Source organism: Engraulis encrasicolus, chromosome 22, assembly GCF_034702125.1.
Source record: "Engraulis encrasicolus isolate BLACKSEA-1 chromosome 22, IST_EnEncr_1.0, whole genome shotgun sequence".
Classification (NCBI taxonomy): Eukaryota; Metazoa; Chordata; class Actinopteri; order Clupeiformes; family Engraulidae; genus Engraulis; species Engraulis encrasicolus.
The window spans coordinates 22,191,002-22,212,476 of NC_085878.1; the positions used below are offsets into that span (position 1 = coordinate 22,191,002).

Genomic DNA, 21,475 nt, shown 5'->3' on the forward strand with positions numbered 1-21,475 from the left:
CAGGTAGGACCAATTTCCTATGTGTGTGAAGCCTGTGTTTGTGAGACCCGTGGGGAGGGAGAGAATCCGCCGTGATTCTTGTCCAGTGTGGTAGCTTTTTTTCCTGGTGAACCAGAAGCTATGTGTTGACGCCCAGGGCGGGGGCTGGGCTACACAAACAGGCTACTGGTTCACCAGGAAAGTAGCTTTTGTGATGGTCACCGGATTCTCATGTGCCCGGTAACTGTTTGTAAAGTTGAGTACAGGGTACCGTTGAGGTAAATCAAATATACCCGTGTAACTACAAGACTCTGATTTAATTCCAAGGTGTAGGCATAACAGAAATGACAGTCCCAAAATATTTGGTGACCATATCGAAGCGTGTGTAATATCTGTTTACGTTGACATTCGCTTCCTGCCACACCTTTGTACCACATCGCTTGCCGTAGCCTCGTACAAGTAGATGTAGGCCTACATTTGCACGAGAATCCAGTTCGTATCACGAAAGCTATCACACCGGTTTGTTCGCCGTGGTGCTCAGTGGTCTATATGACACCATGTTTTGAATCCTGTGTGTCTTGAGCATCCGCCGTGATGCTCAGTCTACATTGCTGCTGCTGTGTGGTTTATGTGAGATCACTGTTTGAATCCTGTGTGTGTGTGTGTGTGTGTGTGTGAGAGAGCAGTGGGCTGTGAAGGAGCTTACACTCTCCACTACTCTCCCCTCACCTACCCTCCTCTTCTCCCCTCCTTTTCTCCTCTCCTCTCCTCTCCTCTCCTCTCCTCTCCTTTCCTCTCCCCCTCTCCTCTCTTCTCTCCTTTCCTCTCTTTTCCCATCTCCTCTCCTCTTCTCTCTTCTCCTCTCCCTCTCCTCTCCTCTCCTTGAGCTCCTCTCCTCCTCCTCTCCACTCCTCCTCCTTTCTCCTCTCATCTCTTCTCCTCTCTCTTCTCCTCCCCTCTCCTCCTCTCTCATCTCCTCTCTCCTCTTCTCTCCTCCTCTCCTCTCCCCTCCCCTTCTCTCCTCTCCTCTCCTCTCCTCTCCTCTCCTCTGCTGTCCACATTGGTGCTGTGTGGTATATGTGAGACCACTGTTTGAATCCTGTGTGTGTGTGTGTGTGTGTGTGTGTGTGTGTGTGTGTGTGTGTGTGTGTGTGTGTGTGTGTGTGTGTGTGTGTGTGAGTGTGAGTGTGTGAGAGAGAGAGAGATAACTAATAGCATTTTCTCTGCGGAAATGCAGTAAGCTTATGTCAAAATATGTAGGCCTACCTTATGTTAAGAAAGCTGCTATGACATATGGAACTTGTCGGTAGGCCTATTTGGTAATTATTTATTTGAAAATCTGATATTGAAAAAGTTGCCTCACCAGCCATAAATCCCAGCGCACGTTACTGTAGCACATGACACTGTGTCTGCCACAGGGCTCTCTAAATGGGTCACGAATTCCGGCGAGGTCTCAAAACGTCTGACACCTAAAACGCTTTTCTGAAACCTTGTTGGAGGCAAATGCCTTTAAAAAGTCTCCCACTCTCTGTTTAACATGTCACATGTGTGAAAAAGGGGGCCACGGCAGTTATTAAGCCAACACAAAAAAGGGCCAGGGCCTTGGAGAGTCTGAAGCGGTTTGTGTGCGTGTGCCTGAACATGCTGTGAATGGCTCTGTTCCCGACAGCAAGGGCAATTAACCCCTTGATGTCCATAGTGATGTGAGCTCTAGTTATGCCACTGCACCCAGAGAGAGTGTCCATGCCTCTGGCTGGAGTGATGTTCGTACCTGACCCTGGCCTTGTTGCTCTTGGTCAAACACACAAATGAGACCATCTGGCTAGGCCAGGCTCTATTAAAAGGCAAAAAAAGCTGTTCCTGGACAATCTTTGGTTGGGCCACTACACAGAGTGTCCCCCCCTCCTGCCTGTCCCTGTCCAGAGTTATTAGTTATTACTTGACCCGAAACTCTCCTTGTCCACCATGTGCATATGGTCATCTAGTTAGGCCACGGTACCCAGAGAATCTACCTGCCTTTGGCTGGAGTGATGTTTGTACCTGACTAATAACTATGCCCGGCCCTTCCCTGATTACTGGAGTTTTAAGAAATTTCACTGGCACACTCAACCGCAACAAAGATCTCACAGGTTGAAACACGTAATAAAACTGAAACAAGAAACCAGATTTCCTTTTTATTTGATAGTGATACACCGTGTTATCCAGTACCATCCTCTCCAGGTCCACCATAGTTAGGCCACTGCACCCAGAGACGGCAAAAACCAGATTTCCTTTTTATTTGATAGTGATACGCCGTTTTATCCAGTACAATCCTCTCCAGGTCCACCATAGTTAGGCCACTGCACCCAGAGACCGCAAAAGAGAGAGAGAGAGAGAGAGAGAGAGAGAGAGAGAGAGAGAGAGAGAGAGAGAGAGAGAGAGAGAGAGAGAGAGAGAGAGAGAGAGAGAGAGAGAGCACGAGAGCACGAGAGAGCACGAGAGAGCACGAGAGAGATTCTGTAGTTGGAGTCTTTCCTGTCCCTTTCCTTGTCTCTGCACGCACGCACGCAGGCACACCTCTAGCAAGGCCAGTGCTCCCACAGTGAGTGTGTCCTTGCGTCTAGCCGTCTGGCTGGAGTGGTGTTCTTACCCAGCCCTGTCCTTGTCCCTACAGGTCTATCACACACTCTTCCACAATTGGGTACCTCTAGTTATGCCACTGCAGAGAGAGTGTCCTTACCTACCTGAAGTGGTGTTTTTGCCTGACTAAAGTTGTGTAATAAAACTGGGAGCTGAAACGATGTGCAGAGATTTTTTCTTACCTGGCCCTGTCCTTGCCTCTCCAGGTCCACCACACACATGTCCACGATGGGGCCCAGGTTAGTGAAGGTCTCCATCACTCCCACGTAAGAGCCCTGGTCATTGCTGTCCACATTCAGCTGCAATGGGAATAGGTGGGAAACAAAGGCATTAGAGGACATCAGACATATTAACGCATCTATGCAGCCATGGTTAAGGAGTTGGACTTTTACATTACATTATATTACTATTACACTTTTATCCAAGATGACTTACAGTAGTAGGGATTCAAACCTGCTACAACCCTCCGAGTCTGATCTAAAGACCAACTCTGCTGATTCTGCCATGGACTGTTGGGCTTGTAGCAAAAAGCTTCCCAACAGCACCATACATAGAATCTCGTTACAAGAACTGTGCAACTGTGCTACACCTAACGACACAAAATTTGCTTTTTTAACTGCCATTATTGTTATGAAAACACCTGCTGGGCATTCGTTTCATTACCTTGCAACAGGGCTGCTGTGGCAACAACTGCTCTGCATTACGGCCTTAAAGAGGCCATGACAATAGCAGCAGCCAAGCTAACTAATTCGGGAAGATTGAGGATATGATTAGCCGCTAATGTTATGAAGCACATAGTTGCGGGCATTAGCTCAGACGCTAGCTCATTAGCCACGCAAAACAACAACAACCAAACGAGAGCAGCATCATAATAATGTGCGCTACACAGGCCTGGCCTAATGTGTAACAGTGCTGTGACGAGGACACAAAGGGACCGTGATCATCAGTTGCACTGCAATAACACAAGACTGAGCAGCACGTGAACTCTTTCCTGTCATTTCGTTTTTGATCAGGTTAACGTGCCGTCTCTTTGCAGAGAGGGGACTTGGCTATTCTGAACTGAAATGGAATTATACCAGATTATATCCTTTTTTCAGCTTTGCCACCCATGGCTGTTTTGGTGTCATTTCAAGTCATTCTCAAATCATCCAGCTGTTTATGACATTTCATTCATTTCCACATCAACATAACAAGAATCACTAATTCCCTACATCAGTGTGTAATTGGACACACAAACTTCCCATTGACTAATGTACGTAAAACAGATTGCAAAACAGACAGTTGCTTACAGCGTGTATTATGCCGGCCTGCTCCCGAAATGCTCAGTGCGTTATGGAAATAAGTGTAAGCCTTCTACCTCATCATCACAGACATAAATCTTGTGATACGAGAGCGGGATATCGGCCCATCACCCGTCTGGGTACAGCTGTTGCAATTCTGAGAAATCTTCCTTATTTCATCACTCTACTCCACTTGTTTTAAATCCAATTGTGAGTCATGCAGTGTTTTTTCTACAGCAGTGAGGTAGAACAGTAGGCATGAATTCCAAAAGCACTAGCCTACATAATAATGTACAATGTTAAGCACTAGCCTACATAATAATGTACAATGTTAAGCAATGTTACATATTACGTTATGTAGAGGCACTACCAGGGGTGAAAAGTAACTTAACTAATTACACTTACCATCTGGTACTAAAGTATTGTAATTGATCAGCTTTTATTAGTATTTTGTAATTATGAAGCAGTTTTTAAAAGAAGTACTTTTACTTGTACTAAACTACATTTGGACCCAGGTACTTTGATCTATAACTCTGGAAACAGGGCAGAGTACTGAGTACAATTGGATTGATAGAGACAAAATAACAAGCAGAGTAATAAAACAACCTGCCGGAAATTACGCAGGATTGCATGTAGCATTCAATATTTTACGTGTTCAATCTTTCTTGGATTAATTTGTTGGATGATGATTGGTGCCAAGCAAGAGATAGGTCACTGAGGACAATGTTCAAGAAAAAGATTAAATTATTGAGAGGAAAGCTTGTTAAAAGTATCAAACTAGATTTTTAGATGGGTTCTTTTACTTCTACTTGAGTAGGACTTAAAGAGGCCATGCCAATTTTTTTAAACTTTCTTGAATGATTATATGTTATAACAGTTCATAATATGTTTTCCTGGTCGTGTTAATGTGAAAGATTTTTTTTATTTCGTTTGATTGTTGTAGTTTATGAAAATAACAAAACGGCTAAGCCTGGCCAATTGAAAAAACAGGGCAGGCTTACGTCACCCTGACTACCCGCCGTTTGGCCACGCCCACTTTTGACGAGTCAAAATTCATAAACATTATGAATGGAGCATCTTGGCAACTCGTAACCAAACCTTACTCATATCACTGATAACTAAACAGCATAAACACCCATTGTGCTGAGGATTGCACATGTAGATATGGTAACAAACCATCCATGACTTTTCACTGGATACCTAAAAATAAAAGAAGAAAGCTGAGGTGGATCCATCCGGAAAAAAACGTCCAACTACTCACCGAGTAGCTAGCACCTGGTAAGTGTCTTTGTTTTACACTGTAACCTCTTAATACGTAAAATATAGGCAATTAAAGTAAGGTGTCATGTAGATGACATTTCAATTCAAGATGCTTTCCATAAGAAAGCATCAATGATGCAGAGCTATGTTCTACCTAGCTAACCTTATGCCATAGCAGCAACTGGCACTATGCTAAGATATTGTTATGCTGAGATATTGAGGGCTGTGTAATGCGTGTACATAAACACGGTATTTTTTTAGTGCTCTTAGTAAAAAAGAAAGGCTATGAAGTTCAGTGTTATGGTTTAAATGTAAAAGTAAACCATGTGTACACATCTCTAGCGCCGAATTTCCTATAGTAGGCTTACTCTTCATAGGATGCTGTCATGAAATGCCAGTCACATTATCCATAACCTGCACAGGCCTACCCAGCCTTCGAGTGCGTTTAAATATGCGTTTTAATAGCTATGCGACCTTGCCTCCTCCACTTGCTTCTCGTCATGATGACATCACTGACAACAGCATTATATTTCAATATCTTGCAAAAGCTCAATTGTAAAGTGTTTTCCTCATTTGCAAGTGGGATGGTGAATGAAAAACAGTCCCTCAAAAGTTGTTGTGGCGAGGCTGACAGCTTTATCGTTTTCTCCACGGAGAAGGGCCCAGGAGGTGGGACGAGGAGACAAGCACAAGTGGAGGAGGCAAGGTCACATATTGGGATGCACATTTCATGTTGTCCTTGTAATTAATGTTAAGTGTAACACTTAATGTTTTCACAAAATTGTCTGCCTTCCAAAATGAGACATCAGTGGCCTAATGGTTAGGGAGGTGGTCTTGATATTGGGGCAGGTGCGAAACCCATCCTTACCTCTCTCCTCATCTCCATCATGGCTGAAGTGCCCTTGAGCAAGGCACTTAGCCCCACAATGCTGCAGGGACAGTAACCAATTCACTGTGATAAACTTGGTTGTTTGGGATAAAAATTGTCATTTAAGTATATCTTTCTATTTCTCCAGGTGAGAAGAGCAATGACCTGATGGCTGAGATTGGATGTATGGAAGAGACCGAGGTCCAGCACACCAAGCCAAGTTTAACCAATTAACTTCCCCATTTCAGCGTCTGCACCACACCATTTCAATGTATTAATCAGATCATTCAGTTGTTCATAGACTTTATTTTTAGACACAAAGTACACATGCATTTTAGGGTTACGAAGGTGATACGAGGGGACGTCTATCCTGGGATGGACATATAGCAAATGTGCATTTTATATTAATGAATGGTTCTCTGAACTACTGTGGTATCCTGACCTGAGTTCATATTATTACTTACATGCAGTATAATCCAGGCACCAAAATACCCATGTAACTGGATACATACATATACTGGATAATAAAATACCAAAGGAAATGCCTGGACGGACATCATTTCAGTTATTTCATATACATGTATGTTATTATCACAACTACTGTGTGTCATCACTGACTACTACCACAACAGGTACAGGTCAGGAGATGAATGCATCAAGGGAGGAACGTGGGGGTAGGCACGGTGGATAAGGAGACCAGCATCACTGATAGTGAGGCGCTGGCAAAGCCCAAGTGAAGCCCCACAGGCAACTTCTTCATGATGGCGTCCTGTTCTGATAAAAAAGGAAAACATGTTATTTAAATTAATATGGTAATGCATTGTAATATACAGGTGTTAGACAATGAAAACACCTGACATTTTGGTGTGGGAAGTTTCATGGATAAATTGGACCACCTTGGTGGCCAGTCTACATTAATTGCACATTGCACTAAAGAGCAGTGTGTGAAGGCTCAATTAACAGGGAAAGAGCAAAGCACATAACAGCATGGGTGACATACCACCATTAAAAAAAAAAAAAAAGACATGCTTCCTCTTGTGTCCACAGTTAATCCTGTTGGATGTGGTTCATCTTGGTGGTATGCAGACATTACCTTGGATAGCCCACCAAAAATATCTAATTTTTTAACCTGTTATGGTGTGTGAATTGCAATATTTTGAAGAGAACTGTGCTCTTATTACCCTGCTAATTGAACCTTCACACTCGGCGTCAGCTTCTGACACCAAGATGTTTCGTTGTCTAACCCCTGTACTGTTACAGTACTGATTGAATAAATACCTGATGTAGCACTAGGTTGTCTGAATTTAAAAATGTGATGCCAGCCAGTAGGCTAAATAATATTAATCACAACTCACTATTCATTTCTTTACCTGTGCTGCTAGGATGTAATTCTTGGACACCATCCTGACGAATCCTGGGCACATAGAACAGTCTCTCATACTTCTTCACTATGACCCATGGTTTTAGTTTGGGTGCTGACCACCTGACTCTGATGAACCTGCAATGACAAAATTAAATACATCCATGTATAAATATATACATCCTATTACATTATAGGCCGACACTGGAGGTATAGCATAAATGGAAAGATAAAAAAAATATGCATGCACCCCTAGATATGCATAAAGTGTAAATGTGTGCAGTTCAGTAATAGATGCTTCAGAATGCGGATACAGCATAATGATGATGAGATACTCTGATAACAGGTATGCGGTGCTCAAGACTTCAAATGAACCTTTTTCATCACCAGCCAAAATGTCTAATAGATGTTTCATCTCACTAGCCTAACCAGGCATACTCACCAATGGGTCAAAGTGGCTACTAAGTTTTATTTTGTACCAGCCAACCTGAGTTTTCACCAGCATTTGGCTGATTGCAATGTTTATTCAGAGTTCTGGCTGTGCTTTTCTTTCTTTTGAGGGGGGATATATTCTCAGGTTTTAAATGTATGCATAAACTTATCAAAGTGTAGGCCTATAACCGGTGTAACAGACTGAGTCCCCCGTATCAACTGGCGACTCCAGGTGATAAACACAGATAGATCAAAACGAAAGTCTCAGTCCTGGTCTAAATGAATACACCCCAGATTAAGAGTGACAATTACGTCCTCTCTCATCTGCTTTTCTAACATCTGCAGTCGCCAGTTGTTACGGCCCAAGATAGTCTTTCACAGCGGTAGTCTGTCCTAAATGTGTTTCTACACGTCTAACAATTCAACACCTTTTGAACACAATACAACAACATTGAAATAAGCTTACTTCTTGACGCATTGTGCAAACGTTGTGTCTGAAACAACAATAAAATCCGCTTGGATCAAACGTAACGAGTGAAACCAAGTTAACCTACACAATACGTCCGAGAAGAAAAATAAAAATATGAAGGCCTGCCTGAAGCAAAAAAATACAACATTGAGTGGTGTTGTAGGTTAGCATCTTACCTGTTCCATGACGAGGATGCCGCCGCGTTGATGAGCCATCAGTGACGAACTGGTGCATAAAGTTGCTTTGTAGTAGGCAATGAAGAGGCTCGGTGTAAAGTTAATACATTTACTGAAGTAGTTTTAAATTGACACGGAATAAAACAATCCACCGCAGGCAGAGTGAGTACGTGGCTAGCAGCAACAACATACACTTCTTCTTCTCCTCCTCCCAGGATCTGTATGCCCCAAATATGCCATCTAGTGGCGCAGAATGCAATAAGGTTTTGTACATTATTAAATCTGCGCCAGTGTGGAGTACTCAGCACAATCATTTTAACATTTAGCCTATTCGGCAACGCTTATTTTTCTTTTCTTTTATCTCAAAGGCTGAGAGCAGCCCGCGAGTCCTCAGTAGAACATGTTCTCTACAATGACGTGGTTCTCTAGCAACAGCTGAGCCAATCAATGCAAAGCTCATAAACATTATGGACAAACCGCTTAGTTCTCCTGAGAGGTGTTTTTGGGCGCAATAAAATGCTTTGAAATACACCATCAAATAACTTTCCAGCTAAAATAATGTTGCATACCAGGTCAGAGAACACCAAGGATTATGAAAAAAAGGTGGACATGGCTATGTAATTAGAGTGGCATGGCCACTTTAAGCACAGCAAAGAGTACATTTTTTTTTTTTTTTCCACCTCAGTATATGTCTGATTAGAATTAGCTTTTGCAGGTTATATCAACACATACATAATTGCTTTAAAAAAAACGTAGTCAGGGCAAACTGAATATATTCTCTGATATACAACAAACAACAAAAAGCCAACAAAAACAGAACATTAACAAATGGACCATGGAAACAATCGCTGACAGCATCCCTATTGTGTGTCAGTGTCTCCAATCTGTCATGGCGTGTGTTAGTTAGGCGGCGCAGCCAGCAGCAGCAGCGGCGGGGGGGGCTTTGGGAGGGATTAACAGCTCTGTGGGACTTCAGAGGGCCACTGACAACTTTGGCCGGCCCAGAGAGAGTTCTCACAGGCCCCCCCACCTAATACATACAATGTGATGAGGACCCAGTCTGGGCTCTCCTCTCTCCCAGAGCCTGGGACAACTGACCCCTTTATCCCCCTCGTCAGCTTCCCTGGAAGTCACTGACCTTAACCAGCTGCGAGTCTCCCAGACGAGAGCCCACGAACACCACACCGTTATCCAGGTACGTCAGGCACTCTGCAATGGACGTCTGCAGCAGAGATGGAGAGATGGAGAATAACAATATAATAAAACCTTTGCATTGTTAGTCAAGGACACAAAGGCACCAGGAGAAGAATACATATTCACGCAGAGAGGCAGGCAGGCAGGCAAGCATGCACACACACACGTACACACACACTGAGCAGTGATGCAGAGACAGGAAGTCAGTTCCCTCGTCATTCATACAAATGAAAACCAGAACAAAAGTTTTGGGGCATAAAATAAAAACGCCCTCACATAAAAAACAAAATGCACAAAAAAATAAAAAAATAAAAAAATCAATAACCTACTTCTAGGTCACCCTCGGTGAACAGCATTCTTCTGCAATACATTGCAATTGGCATTTTGCTATACACTATTCTTTTTCATTTCCCCTCGCCTGTGTTCACTGACTCATTCGCTCTAGCTCACTCAGACATTCTCCTCTGAGCAGCTCCACAGATCGGTCCTTCAGCACCACCAACTGTTTCACTTATAGGCACTTCACAGCACAGCACACGCATTCAAACACACACTGCTCTCTAGGCAGTTGAACACCTTGGTCCTTGAGCACAACAACACTTGCTTATATATAGGCAATACTTCACAACTCATACACATTCATGCTCACACACACAGCATCACACATATTCATACAAACTTAGACGCTCAAAGAAACTGAAGTGCACTGACATCTTCACACAGGCACTGGTGCACCACTCCACCATACATGAACAGCACACTCACTCTCGCACACCCTGATACACAAACCAACCAACAAAGCAAGCACAAACACACACCTCTTCCAGTAGTGTGATGTGCAGGTCTTTGAGCACCACACACATACAAACACACAGTCCTTCATGATTCTCCCTGACAAATATCCCTGGTTCTCCACACAAACATCCTTACCTCATCCAATTCACTGACAAAAGGTTCACCCCACACACACACACACACGCACGCACACACGCACGCACGCACGCACGCACGCACACACGCACACTCTCTCCCTGCCACCCACACACCTCCCAGCAGTTCAACCTGTAGGGCTTTTAGCACCACTCACATACACACACTGTTCCCCAATAACTCTAATAACTCTCTCTGGGTTTTCACACAAATATCCTTACCTCATCCATTTCACTGACAAAAGTTTTGCCACGCACGCACACATAAGCAACCAAAACACCCCTACACACAGACAAACACACACCCCTACACGCACGCAGACGCTCACGCACACACACCTCTCCTAGCAGTTCAACACGTAGGTCCTTGAGCACCACTCCTCCGTCCATCAGCTCCTCTTTCTCTAGCAGCAGCATGAAGAGTCTTCCCTCCATGTCACCCAGCAGGTAGCGGGAACCATTCGGGTCCACACGGTTATGGCACACTATGGTGCTTTGCTGTAGGAGAGAGAGAGATGACCATTATGGCACACTATGTTGGTTTGCTATGAGAGAGAGAGAGAGAGAGAGAGAGAGAGAGAGAGAGAGAGCGAGAGAGAGAGAGAGAGAGAGAGAGAGAACCATGGTTATCGAATACCAAGTTGCTTTTCTAAAATAGAGACAGAGAAGTGCAGGAAATACATTTTTTTCCATTTCCAGTTCAGTTGCCATTTCATTTCAGAAAATGTAGCAGTACATTGATTTTTTTCAGCATAATTATTTCTTAATTTCTGGCTGTAATGCTTTGACAACACTACACTAAAAGCTCATGTCAATAAAGCTATTTTTGAGAGAGATAACGAGGAAGGGAGATGTACACAGAAGAAAGAGTTAGATGAAAAGAAAGGATAACGATAGAGAAGAAATTTGAGAGGAGAGAAAGAGAGAAAAAAGGTGAGAAAGAGATGGAAAGACAGGACAGGGAGCTGTACAAAGTAACAAAAAGAGGAGAGAGAGAGAGAGCGAGAGAGCGAGAGAGCGAGAGAGAGCGAGAGAGAGAGCGAGAGAGAGAGAGAGAGAGAGAGAGAGGTGAGGGATTAGACCCACTATGGTGCTTTGCTGACGAAGGTAGGTACTGTAGGTAGTGCAAGGGGGGAGTGAGATCAGGCCCAAAGTAGTCAAAACCTCAGCGAACCCTCCCAGTGATCGCTTCCAAAAGACATCGCTAATACATTTTTGATGAGGTCTGCTCTATTATGCATTCGCCTAATAATTAGACTGGAAGGCAGGAATGAGGGAGTAGCAATGAGAGATACTTTGGCTACATCATCTCACATCTTTTGGATGGGTCTATATGTTAAATCATTCACCACCGTAGAAGTTCACTGGCAGAAAAACACCAATTGGGAATAAGTACACCACACACACTCATTACGGTTCTCATTACGCTAAGAAACTGTTCGTTTTCATTCAGCACAACTTCAGGCCATGTAAATGCAAACGATACACTGATACTAAAATACCAAAAGGTTGAGGAGCACAGAGCACATGTTAAGTACCAACCTTGATGATGGGGGGAGCAATGGCCAGATATTTATCTCCGTTGTGATACGTGATGGACTCCTGGCCAATGATTATAGCGCCCCCAAATGGCTCGGGTACTGCAAAGCAAACATACAACAGCGCATGAAGCTCAACTTAGGAGACACAACGACCACCTTCAGCCCATTAAATCAGCAATATCTTTGTGAATTGTCTTTATGCCGCAACATGATCTGACCTTGCCTGTGCACTTTATTTATAGCCATTGTGTATAGCATGGTGTAAAGGCCGATTTATGTCCATTCCATATTTTTACGATCATTTTATGGCCATTTTATATCTTTTAAGCCCAACTCATGCGTTTTATGCCTAAACTGCACACCTCTTATGTCTTTCTTATGATCACCAGTACGACATAAATGTCACTGTACACCATGCAATGACGATAAGGAAAAAAACATTTACTGCTATGAATAAAGAGAGGCACGAAATAATATACTCGGATAGTCTCGCAAAATAATTTCACCTAGTTCTCCTAGTACTGTATACTGACAAAAAGCAACAAAAAAACAATAGTTGAATACTGCATGTTTTTGTTCTTCTTGGTTGTCTTAAATGTGTACATGTGCGTTTCCTCTATTCTGCCTCTTGCTGCCATCATTTTCTTGGGACGTTTTGCCTTAAAGGTGTGCAAGTATCATGTTCTCTGATCTTTCTCTTGCTGGATGGTCGTGTTCTGAACCTGGGATGACTGGCTCTGGACGAGTGTGTGTGTGTTTACAGTGTATTTTCTATTCTTGTCCGTCTATTCTATTCCGAAATGTTGCTCTTCTCTTTCTCTTGCTGTGGTGGTGTACTGTACCTGGGATGACTGGCCATGGAGGAATGCGTGTGTGTGTGTGTGTGTGTGTGTGTGTGTGTGTGTGTGTGTGTGTGTGTGTGTGTGTGTGTGTGTGTGTGTCAGGGATTAAAGTTTTCCGTCGCTATGACGGATTTCCGTCAACTGGATTTTCGTTTGGACGGATTTCCGTCTTTATAATTCATGTCAATTAATTTACAATTTTTACTTTCCAACTGAACTCAAATCGAGAGCACTCCTGGTCATGAGAAGGGAAGGAGAGGTGTGTTTGGTGTACGGATTTAGTTATACACGCGCCATCACCGGTGGTGTCATACAACAGATTCACTCAGTAGTTTTGAGCCATCCCCTTTTCTTCCGTGTTCCAAAAAAAAAAAAAAAAAAAGTACACGAGCGGTCAGCAATTCGGTTGCGGCGCAGCGCGAGAGATTAAAAAAACAAATAGCCAACATTGTTGCTGATGGCAGAAAAGAAAATAAGTGTAATACTATGTTTAAAGTGCCATGAAATGACAATCATTAAATGAGTTGGACTGATATTCCAATATGGGCTAATAATGCATATGCATGGAATGCATTGAAGAAGGTAGGACACGTATGTTTCCATTATCATTGCACCTGCCGTGGCGGATAGTTAGAAAAAAAATGAATAGTTTACTTCGACTGCGCATGATGTCCTTTTCATGAAGGGGTTGCCTTTTAAGCATTGTGACTTTTACTAACATTATTCATAGCTCTAATGGGACGGCTATCATTGGCAGCTAGCTAGGATATGCCATGCGTAATACCATGCCTTTCATCCTCAAAGTTTAGCGCGTTTGACTGGCTACGTGTAGAACTAGCTCTAGTTGTCTTTCTGACAACGGATAATGTACAGTCTCATTTGTAATCATAGCATATTAACTTTGTTTGTTGCCCGATATATATTTAAGAAATAAGTTAAAAATGGGTTGCATTTTACAGGGGTCACGGAGGAGGGATATCCCTGGCAGAGCCAATATTTATGCCACGTCTTGCTCTGGGAAACAGTGTTCTGATGGGTGGACTCATGGTCAATAAATGCCGTTTCGGTGTTTCTTTCACTTTCAAGGCTTGTTGTAGGCTACTGTGTGATGCTATTTTTGCTAACTGGAGTAGTGTGCAGCAACAGTTGTGTGTGTGCTTGTTTTTGAGTGGCTAAACGTCTGTGCCCATCTTCTCGGACTATACGCTTCGTTTCAGTTCAGTTATTTGCGCACTGCGCACTCAGGACTTATGGGTGGGTGGATTGTCTTGATTCGAGTGGAAAGTTGCGCGACAAGCTTGGGAAAGTGTGTTACTTTTGTTAAACGATAGACGTATGTCTGTGACTGTGTCGTGTCCGCTTGTAGGAGAGAACACGAGTGCGTGTAGGAATCGGGGACGTTTTTTAAATCAATGGTAAGCGTGTCGCACATCGAGAAGCAAAAAAGTACCGGTAGCCATAGGTTTTCAAAACGGTAGAACACAAGAGACAGACTACAGGATGAATAGTGAAAAATATACAAAATAACCAACAACTAGTTTTCTCCCTCTGATTGCTATGACCAGTGCATTATTTTTTTAAATGTCAGAAATACTGCAAGCAATGTAGCCTGGTGAACCAGCGCCACCCGCTGGACGGCAAAATGTTTTGTCTACGGGTGGGTCTGGCCTCGCATAATGATTCAATGAAGCCAGAATGCCATGAATCTGGCAAACCAATTACAACGCAAAGATGTGTTTTGAATCAAAGCGGGCAGGGTTTTGAGGGAAGGTTGTTCTCATCAACAATCTTCGGATGTGTTATGCATCAAGGCCAGACTAAATTAGACATCCACATTTAGTCTGGTTTATCAGGCTACAAGCAATGCGCACCAGTGCTTTCACCAGAACAGTGTTTGCCCATTCTGATGGGAAAGAAAAATATAGCCTACTACTAAAAAAAAAACCATAATGGGATCACTGTATCAACGCATTGCAATTCCAACTCAATAATTCTATGATATCAGCTAGACCATTTTGAAGCAACACTCATTGTGAATCCATTCTGCATAATGTTGTGAACAATTCATAAATAATGGGTAGATATAAGAGGAAATAACCAAAACATGAACCAAATTGCAGTTCAATGTTTGCAGTCTGATATAGTATCCATTATCCCTCCATTCTCGGCCATTTCTAGTCAATCTGGTGGCCTAGGCCTGCCCCCTTTCCCTCTTTCCATTTTCTTGTATTTAGAAATTGCCATCTGTAGCCTAAACATATAATTGTATATCTGATCGAGCACCTCTGATCTAGTACCTACAGGTACATTCATACTGAGTGTGTATATAGGCCTACTGAGTGTATAATGAATATTCATTGTTAATGTGAAGTGTAAAGTTTTATGTTGGTTGAAGTTCTGATTTTGTGGCACTTTTTTGTATTACTGGCGCCCTCAAGACATAGGCCTATTCCGCTCTAGGCGACTGCCCTGTCTGCCTATGCCTAGTGTTGGCTCTGGCACCGTTCCTTGCATAAAACCAGTGTATGTTTCGTTATGAGGGCAGAGCCTGGCTACATTGGTTTTCGTTGGGTTACGGAGTGATACTCGATCAGGTGCCTAACCGGTAAAAAAAGTTCAGTCAGATGACTTTTTTTTGCTTTAATCCCTGGTGTGTGTGTGTGTGTGTGTGTATAGTGTCTTCTCTACTCTATTCTCTAATGTTACTCTACTCTTGCTGTGGCAGTGTATTGTACCTGGGATGACCATGGATGTGTGGATGTGTGTGTGTGTGTGTGTGTGTGTGTGTGTGTGTGTGTGTGTGTGTGTGTGTGTGTGTGTGTGTGTGTGTGTGTGTGTGTGTGTGTGTGTGTTTACAGTGTCGTCTCTATTCTATTCTCTAATGTTACTGTCCTCTTCCTGTGGTGGTGTACTGTACCTCTCTAAGACTACTCTACTCTTTTCTACTCATGTTGTGGTGGGTGTACTGTACCTGGGATGACCATGGATGCCTCAGCCTCCACGTTCTCCTGCTTCCAGGGGCCCTTGTTGAACTCCTTCTCCCTCAGAGACACCTCATAGGTCTTCACGTGTCGCCCCTGGGGGTCCTGTACGGGCACACGCACCGTCAGTCACAGAAATAGAACATGACGGAGGAGGTGCTCTCACTAAGGTCCTCCCTTGACACCGGCTGTGGAAGTACAAGCTGTGAGCTGAGCAACTTCCAGACATGTTATGCCTGCCTGCCGTCAGGGAGTCATCGCAAAGTCCTTTTCTATTTCTGTCTAACTCTACAGAGGTGAAAGGAGGTGAATTACATTCCGTAACACTTCTATTCATCAGGGTCTGGGTCGGTCTCCTCTTACGAACCAAAAGTGTGGTCTTTTGAAAATGTGCACACTTATGAAAGTGAGAATGCTTGATTACTTTTGCAGTATGCCAAGGCGTGTAGCATTACGATCCTCATACCCAATAATAATAATAATAATAATAATAATAAACTGTGCACACGCATACAGTGAGAAACCAGACCAGTTTTCCAGTCTGCTACACAGCTGCTAGGTCTCTCCAGACAGCTGTACTGTGATAACAAATCTGGCAAAGGAGTCCAGACACGCAAACCATCTACCCATTCAGTAATGCACTCAGTCAGCGAGCAGATATACCGGCATCTGTAATACCTCTGGAGCTCGACTGTCTGTGAAATGGCTTAACTGCTTGTGAAATGGTCCATCAATAAAAGAGTGGGCATCAAAATCAATTCAGTTATTACAGTTACAGCTTTTGACTTTTAACTGGCCATATAAACATTTACTGTTTGGCTTTTAATAAAACATGAAATCACAGTGAAGCTCCGATGGTATTTAGAAAAGGGCAGGAGAGAAGTTGCTATACAAATAGCAGGTCTTCATGCTCAGGTTAGTAAATCATGTCAATAAAGACAAAAAGCAATAGCAAATGTGCACGTAATCATCATCTTGTAGACATATTTTCTACATGAAGCTTATTTTTCCCTCTTGGAGAGACACCAGTGGTACACCAGTTATTTGTAATCGCCATTTGAATCTCTTTGGATTTCATGGTTATCCGGTTCCCTCTCAGAAGTGGTAACCTGGCTCTCTCCAGAATGATCCAAGCGTTTACGCTCAGCTTCGCGAGCCACACTTGGATCTGGGTGGATCATCATATCCACCCTACTTTCAGGCGGCCGAACCAATCACGACTGAGGGATTTTCGGATGTGCGACAGACTCAAAGATTAAACCTAGCGAAGTGACAGCCATTTCAGAAAACCGTGGTGGCTCGCATGGACTCACTGGTTGACATTGATTCTCCAATTTCAACTGTCTTGTCAAATCTGTGAGTAGTTAAAGGAGCATGTCATTAAAAACATCAGTTATTTCTGAGTTATTTCTCCACTCCAACTCCAACTCCCATTGTCATTGTGACACAGCACTCCACAGCACACAAGTGAACACTGCACACAACGAAATTGCATTTATGCCTCACCCGTGCAAGGGGGCAGCCCTCAGTGGCGACCCATGGGGAGCAGTGCGGTGGGACGGTACCATGCTCAGGGTACCTCAGTCATGGAGGAGGATGGGGGAGAGCACTGGTTGATTACTCCCCCCACCAACCTGGCGGGTCGGGAGTCGAACCGGCAACCTCTAGGATGCAAGTCTGACGCCCTAACCGCTCACCCATGACATTCTCCAATCACATGCAAGGATTTTTAATGAAACCATGCCTTTGGAGAGCTTAGAGTATGGCCATAGTACCAGATGAATATGTGTGGAGCAAGGCAGAGGCCTATTTATCGGGTGAGAGCCAGGTTACAGAAGCGTCTCATGTGTGTCGTGTTTGCTCTCCTTGTAGATGTAGTAATCATTTTAATATAGTGGATCTAAAGGCATTTATCCAAATTTGTTTTCCTAAAGTGGCCCCTGTGTGTCGTGTCCCCTCACCTGGTATATGAAGCAGACGGTGGGTGCCTGGCAGCCGTAGAGGAAGTGGACGTCTATGACCTGGAGTTCCTCCAGGCGGATGTTGAAGGCCTTGAGCTCGCGGTTCTCCCTGTCCAGGGGGATCACCTTGAACAGGCCGTCGTATAGACGCAGGCCAATCATGCGACACTCGGGGTCCACGATGCCAATGATGCCAGTCTCAGACGGGCGCCCGATGCGGTCCTGACAACGGCCACAGAATAATCATTTAATTTAAATGATTTACTTGGCCAAATTAAGTTGATGGCGGTCGATGTCTATTTTGCACAGATTTCATTTTAAGCTCATTTTTAACAAAGAACAAAGAACATTATTCCAAAAGGGATTCATGGCCAAGTGTCTTGAAAAGATGAAGTAATAAAGTGTGTTAATCTGAACAATGTTAGGAAAAAATAACGCATGGTGGCATTTAAGCATATACATTAGAGAGACATGCAGGAGACTCATCTCCCAACCCACTTTCGTTTTTGCTCCAGTTAATCTTTCCATTCATTTAAAAGTTACAAACCTCTCAATGAACGTGACGGGGTTGGTAGCCCACATTGAAATATCTGCAATTTAGCAACTGTAATACTGATATGATGCATTATATTACGTTACGTTACTAGTCTTCATCCAAAGCGACTTACAAAGGAGGACATAAACCATGGCGTACAACACTTGCAAACACAAACTGCACAGGAAATACTCCGAAAAAACAAGTGCATAAGCTAAGAAGGGTTATGATGCATGCAGAGATGTTTCTGAGCGTACCTGAACATTTCCGTGAGCACGAGTGATGATGTCGATGCTCTCTCCGTTCTGTTTGTACTCCAGGATGCAGGCGTTGTACTTGGCTGTGAGGATGAAGAGGAGGTCCTTGCTCTCGCCCTGAAGGACAACAAGGAGGATATGTTACAGATAACACAGCTCATCCAAAATATAATCAATTATTCCTGAGCAAACACCCACACTTCACTCGACTGGCCATTTGCATTCAGTGAGCAGACGTCCTCGCTGTCTGGGAACAACAGTCCCCTGACTGATAGTATCCATTTTCGATCATGTATCGTAGCTGATGTTTTTGTGTGTGTGCGCGCGCGCGTGTGTGTGTGTGTGTGTGTTCAAGATAAAAAGAGAGAGAGATTGTCACCTTACAATACCAGAGAAACATAGTGGATGCAGAGACAAAGAATAAGGAAAACAATTATTTGTTATGTTAACATAGCCGGCAGTTCAATTAAAATGAAAGTCTACATCTGTTGGCTGCTCCAAACGACATCCAACCATTATGTTACATGAAGACAAGTCTACTTTTAGCTGCAGCAACCCCAGTTGAGAAAAGGTGATTGGAGTTGGGCGTGCATTAGAATAGTGAGGCTTACCTTGGGCCTGAAGAGCTCCATAACTGCAATCTTGCCATACATGCCCACCTCCTTGACGGGCCGTAGCCCCTCCGCAGTGACCACATAGATCTCGAGCCGTGTGTTCTTGGCGATCAGCAAGTTCAAGTCCTCCGCGGAGGTGAAGTGGCCTGATTATTAGAAGAATGAATCAGAAATTATTACTGCGCATGTTATCGGTGTTAACATTCGTGGGATGTTTCACAGCAGTAACCTCCTTCTAGACTGGTGATTATTGACATCTCCATTGCAATGACATAACTGCCCATTGAACCAACTAGTTCTACCATCATTCACAAAACCAATGAGTGGAAGACAGCTGTAACTCGCCAAATAGGGTACAGTTTATTCAGATCAAATATGTTGTATTTCTTGATGTTGCTCAAAGGACAAGGTACAAAACACCAGCAAAATCTCCGCAACCTCAACACGGGACGGGTATCATGTGGAAGCTTGGCAGCTTCTAAAGTTAAGTAGCTGACAGCACTACACGGAGTTGTCAATTACCTCATTAACTAGTAAACACACTTGAGGTCTGGGGTTAGGTAATAGTGCCCATATTAGCATAACGATGTAAACTTTGCCAACAGCTAAGCAGCAGGGTCTTACAAAACAGCGTTGAAACAAAAGGGACCAATTCATGCAATTGGAATGAATGGTCTATAAAACATAACGATCACGCATAGACAAATCCTATTTAATTCGCTTAGGGTTGGCTTGGTCAGCTTTCTGGGTCAGTGGTTTAGCCAAACTACCATCGTATGAAACACAGGCTAGCTTTGATAGCAAAGCTATCATATCCTTGGATAGCAAGGTACCCTAGCCATTAGCATCATTAGATAATAAGACAGCAGCTTGTTTTAGGTACTTGCAGTTGATGTTTCGATTCGTGATAGTGTAATGCAAAATGGTGGTGTTGTATGATAAATACAAGCACCGTTACTTTAAAATATCAACACATGTAAGTGAGAAACATGTATTGTTTACATGTGGCGTTACAATGATAAAAGGTAAGGCCTTGCAACTGCGACGTGAGCCAAGCGCGGGAGCTATGCGCGTACAGCTAGCAACTGGGTGACAGATTCAACAAGCACCGTAACCATTGCCAAGCAGACTCACAGCTCACTTTCGGGCATTCACTTACCAGTAATGCAGGCATTTACTGCAGTTGGTTTCTGCGCTGTGACAACGTAGTTGTAGGACATGGCGTTCAAAATGTAAAACACGAACACCTGCTAAATTATTTTAAGTCCCTTTACATGAGCTACCATCGACACAGCTACATCACAGTTTTCACACTTTTCACACATCTTTCGTGTTGTATATCACCCCTTGTGGTGTGGATGTCACATTGTTGTAGTTTTTTAATGCAATACTGACGCGACATTTGACAAAATAATTGTGTTGTCCTTATTGCCTTTATGGTAAATGGCTCTAGAGAATACAATGCAACACATTTGGTAACTATTTATTTTTTTACTTAGGCTATATTTTGCTTCTATGCAGCATGTCCGGGCTAACGTCAGCCTACTACCAGAGACAGTTTAGATTGCTAATACTTGCTGTTGCAGCAGCAACTCCCTAAATGGACACATGATGGCACTAGAACTACGTATTAAAAAAAAAGATGAAAATCTGTTGCTTGAATATAAATTTCATTATGGGATTACAAATGCTTTCCCATCAGCTGTTTGAGAAGGTGTCAACTAGTCATCGGTAGAATTTATCATTGATAACTAGTGTAGCGAAGCTATTTTAAAGAAATACAATTATTTTTAGGCTATTATTAGGCTTATAAAACAGATGGCTGTGCGAGCGCTCAGTTTCAGTGCATGCATAATAACATTTAGACATCTGTTACACTTGACTTTAATAAGGGTTTTTTTAAATAGGAAAATTTATTATCAGTCACTGAATAATCGTAGGAAGTGGGTGCTCTTCTTCATTTTGGGAAGTGGGTTAGTGATGGAGACAGACAAGGAGGAATTTGTCTGGCGGCATGCTGCAGAAAGGGGCATATGGCTGCCGATGATGGTAGCAGATATTGCATTTACATAGCAAAGAAAACACGTTCAAAAACCTCTTTGATCAACAGTTCATATGTACTGGAATGCACAGGGGAAGGAAAATGCTGTCTCGACAGAGTTAGGGTTTCCCCTTCAG

General features: G+C 43.2%; 1 protein-coding gene and 1 long non-coding RNA gene across 3 annotated transcripts in view; both read right to left on the reverse strand.

Moving 5' to 3' along the window:
- The window catches only part of ddb1 (damage-specific DNA binding protein 1), a 59,823-nt gene extending 39,214 nt beyond the window's left edge, over positions 1-20,609 (reverse strand). Inside the window, exons 1-9 of one of the 2 annotated variants that reach the window (XM_063188757.1) lie at positions 20,457-20,609; positions 19,295-19,443; positions 18,684-18,800; positions 17,892-18,113; positions 15,921-16,035; positions 12,109-12,206; positions 10,906-11,064; positions 9,582-9,665; positions 2,781-2,897 (exon numbers count right to left, since the gene is read on the reverse strand). In XM_063188757.1, coding sequence (XP_063044827.1) covers positions 2,781-2,897; positions 9,582-9,665; positions 10,906-11,064; positions 12,109-12,206; positions 15,921-16,035; positions 17,892-18,113; positions 18,684-18,800; positions 19,295-19,443; positions 20,457-20,517 — 1,122 coding nt within the window. In that variant the 5' untranslated portion in view covers positions 20,518-20,609. Of the gene's footprint in view, positions 1-2,780; positions 2,898-9,581; positions 9,666-10,905; positions 11,065-12,108; positions 12,207-15,684; positions 15,697-15,920; positions 16,036-17,891; positions 18,114-18,683; positions 18,801-19,294; positions 19,444-20,456 lie in introns of those variants that run through there. The other variant, XM_063188758.1, reaches the window with a different exon arrangement.
- On the reverse strand, positions 6,693-8,811 carry LOC134439350 (uncharacterized). The gene is made up of 3 exons (XR_010032736.1): positions 8,444-8,811; positions 7,377-7,504; positions 6,693-6,780 (listed from the first exon to the last, which is right to left on the reverse strand). It is a non-coding gene; the product is annotated as an uncharacterized LOC134439350 (long non-coding RNA).
- Positions 20,610-21,475: the final 866 nt, after the last annotated feature.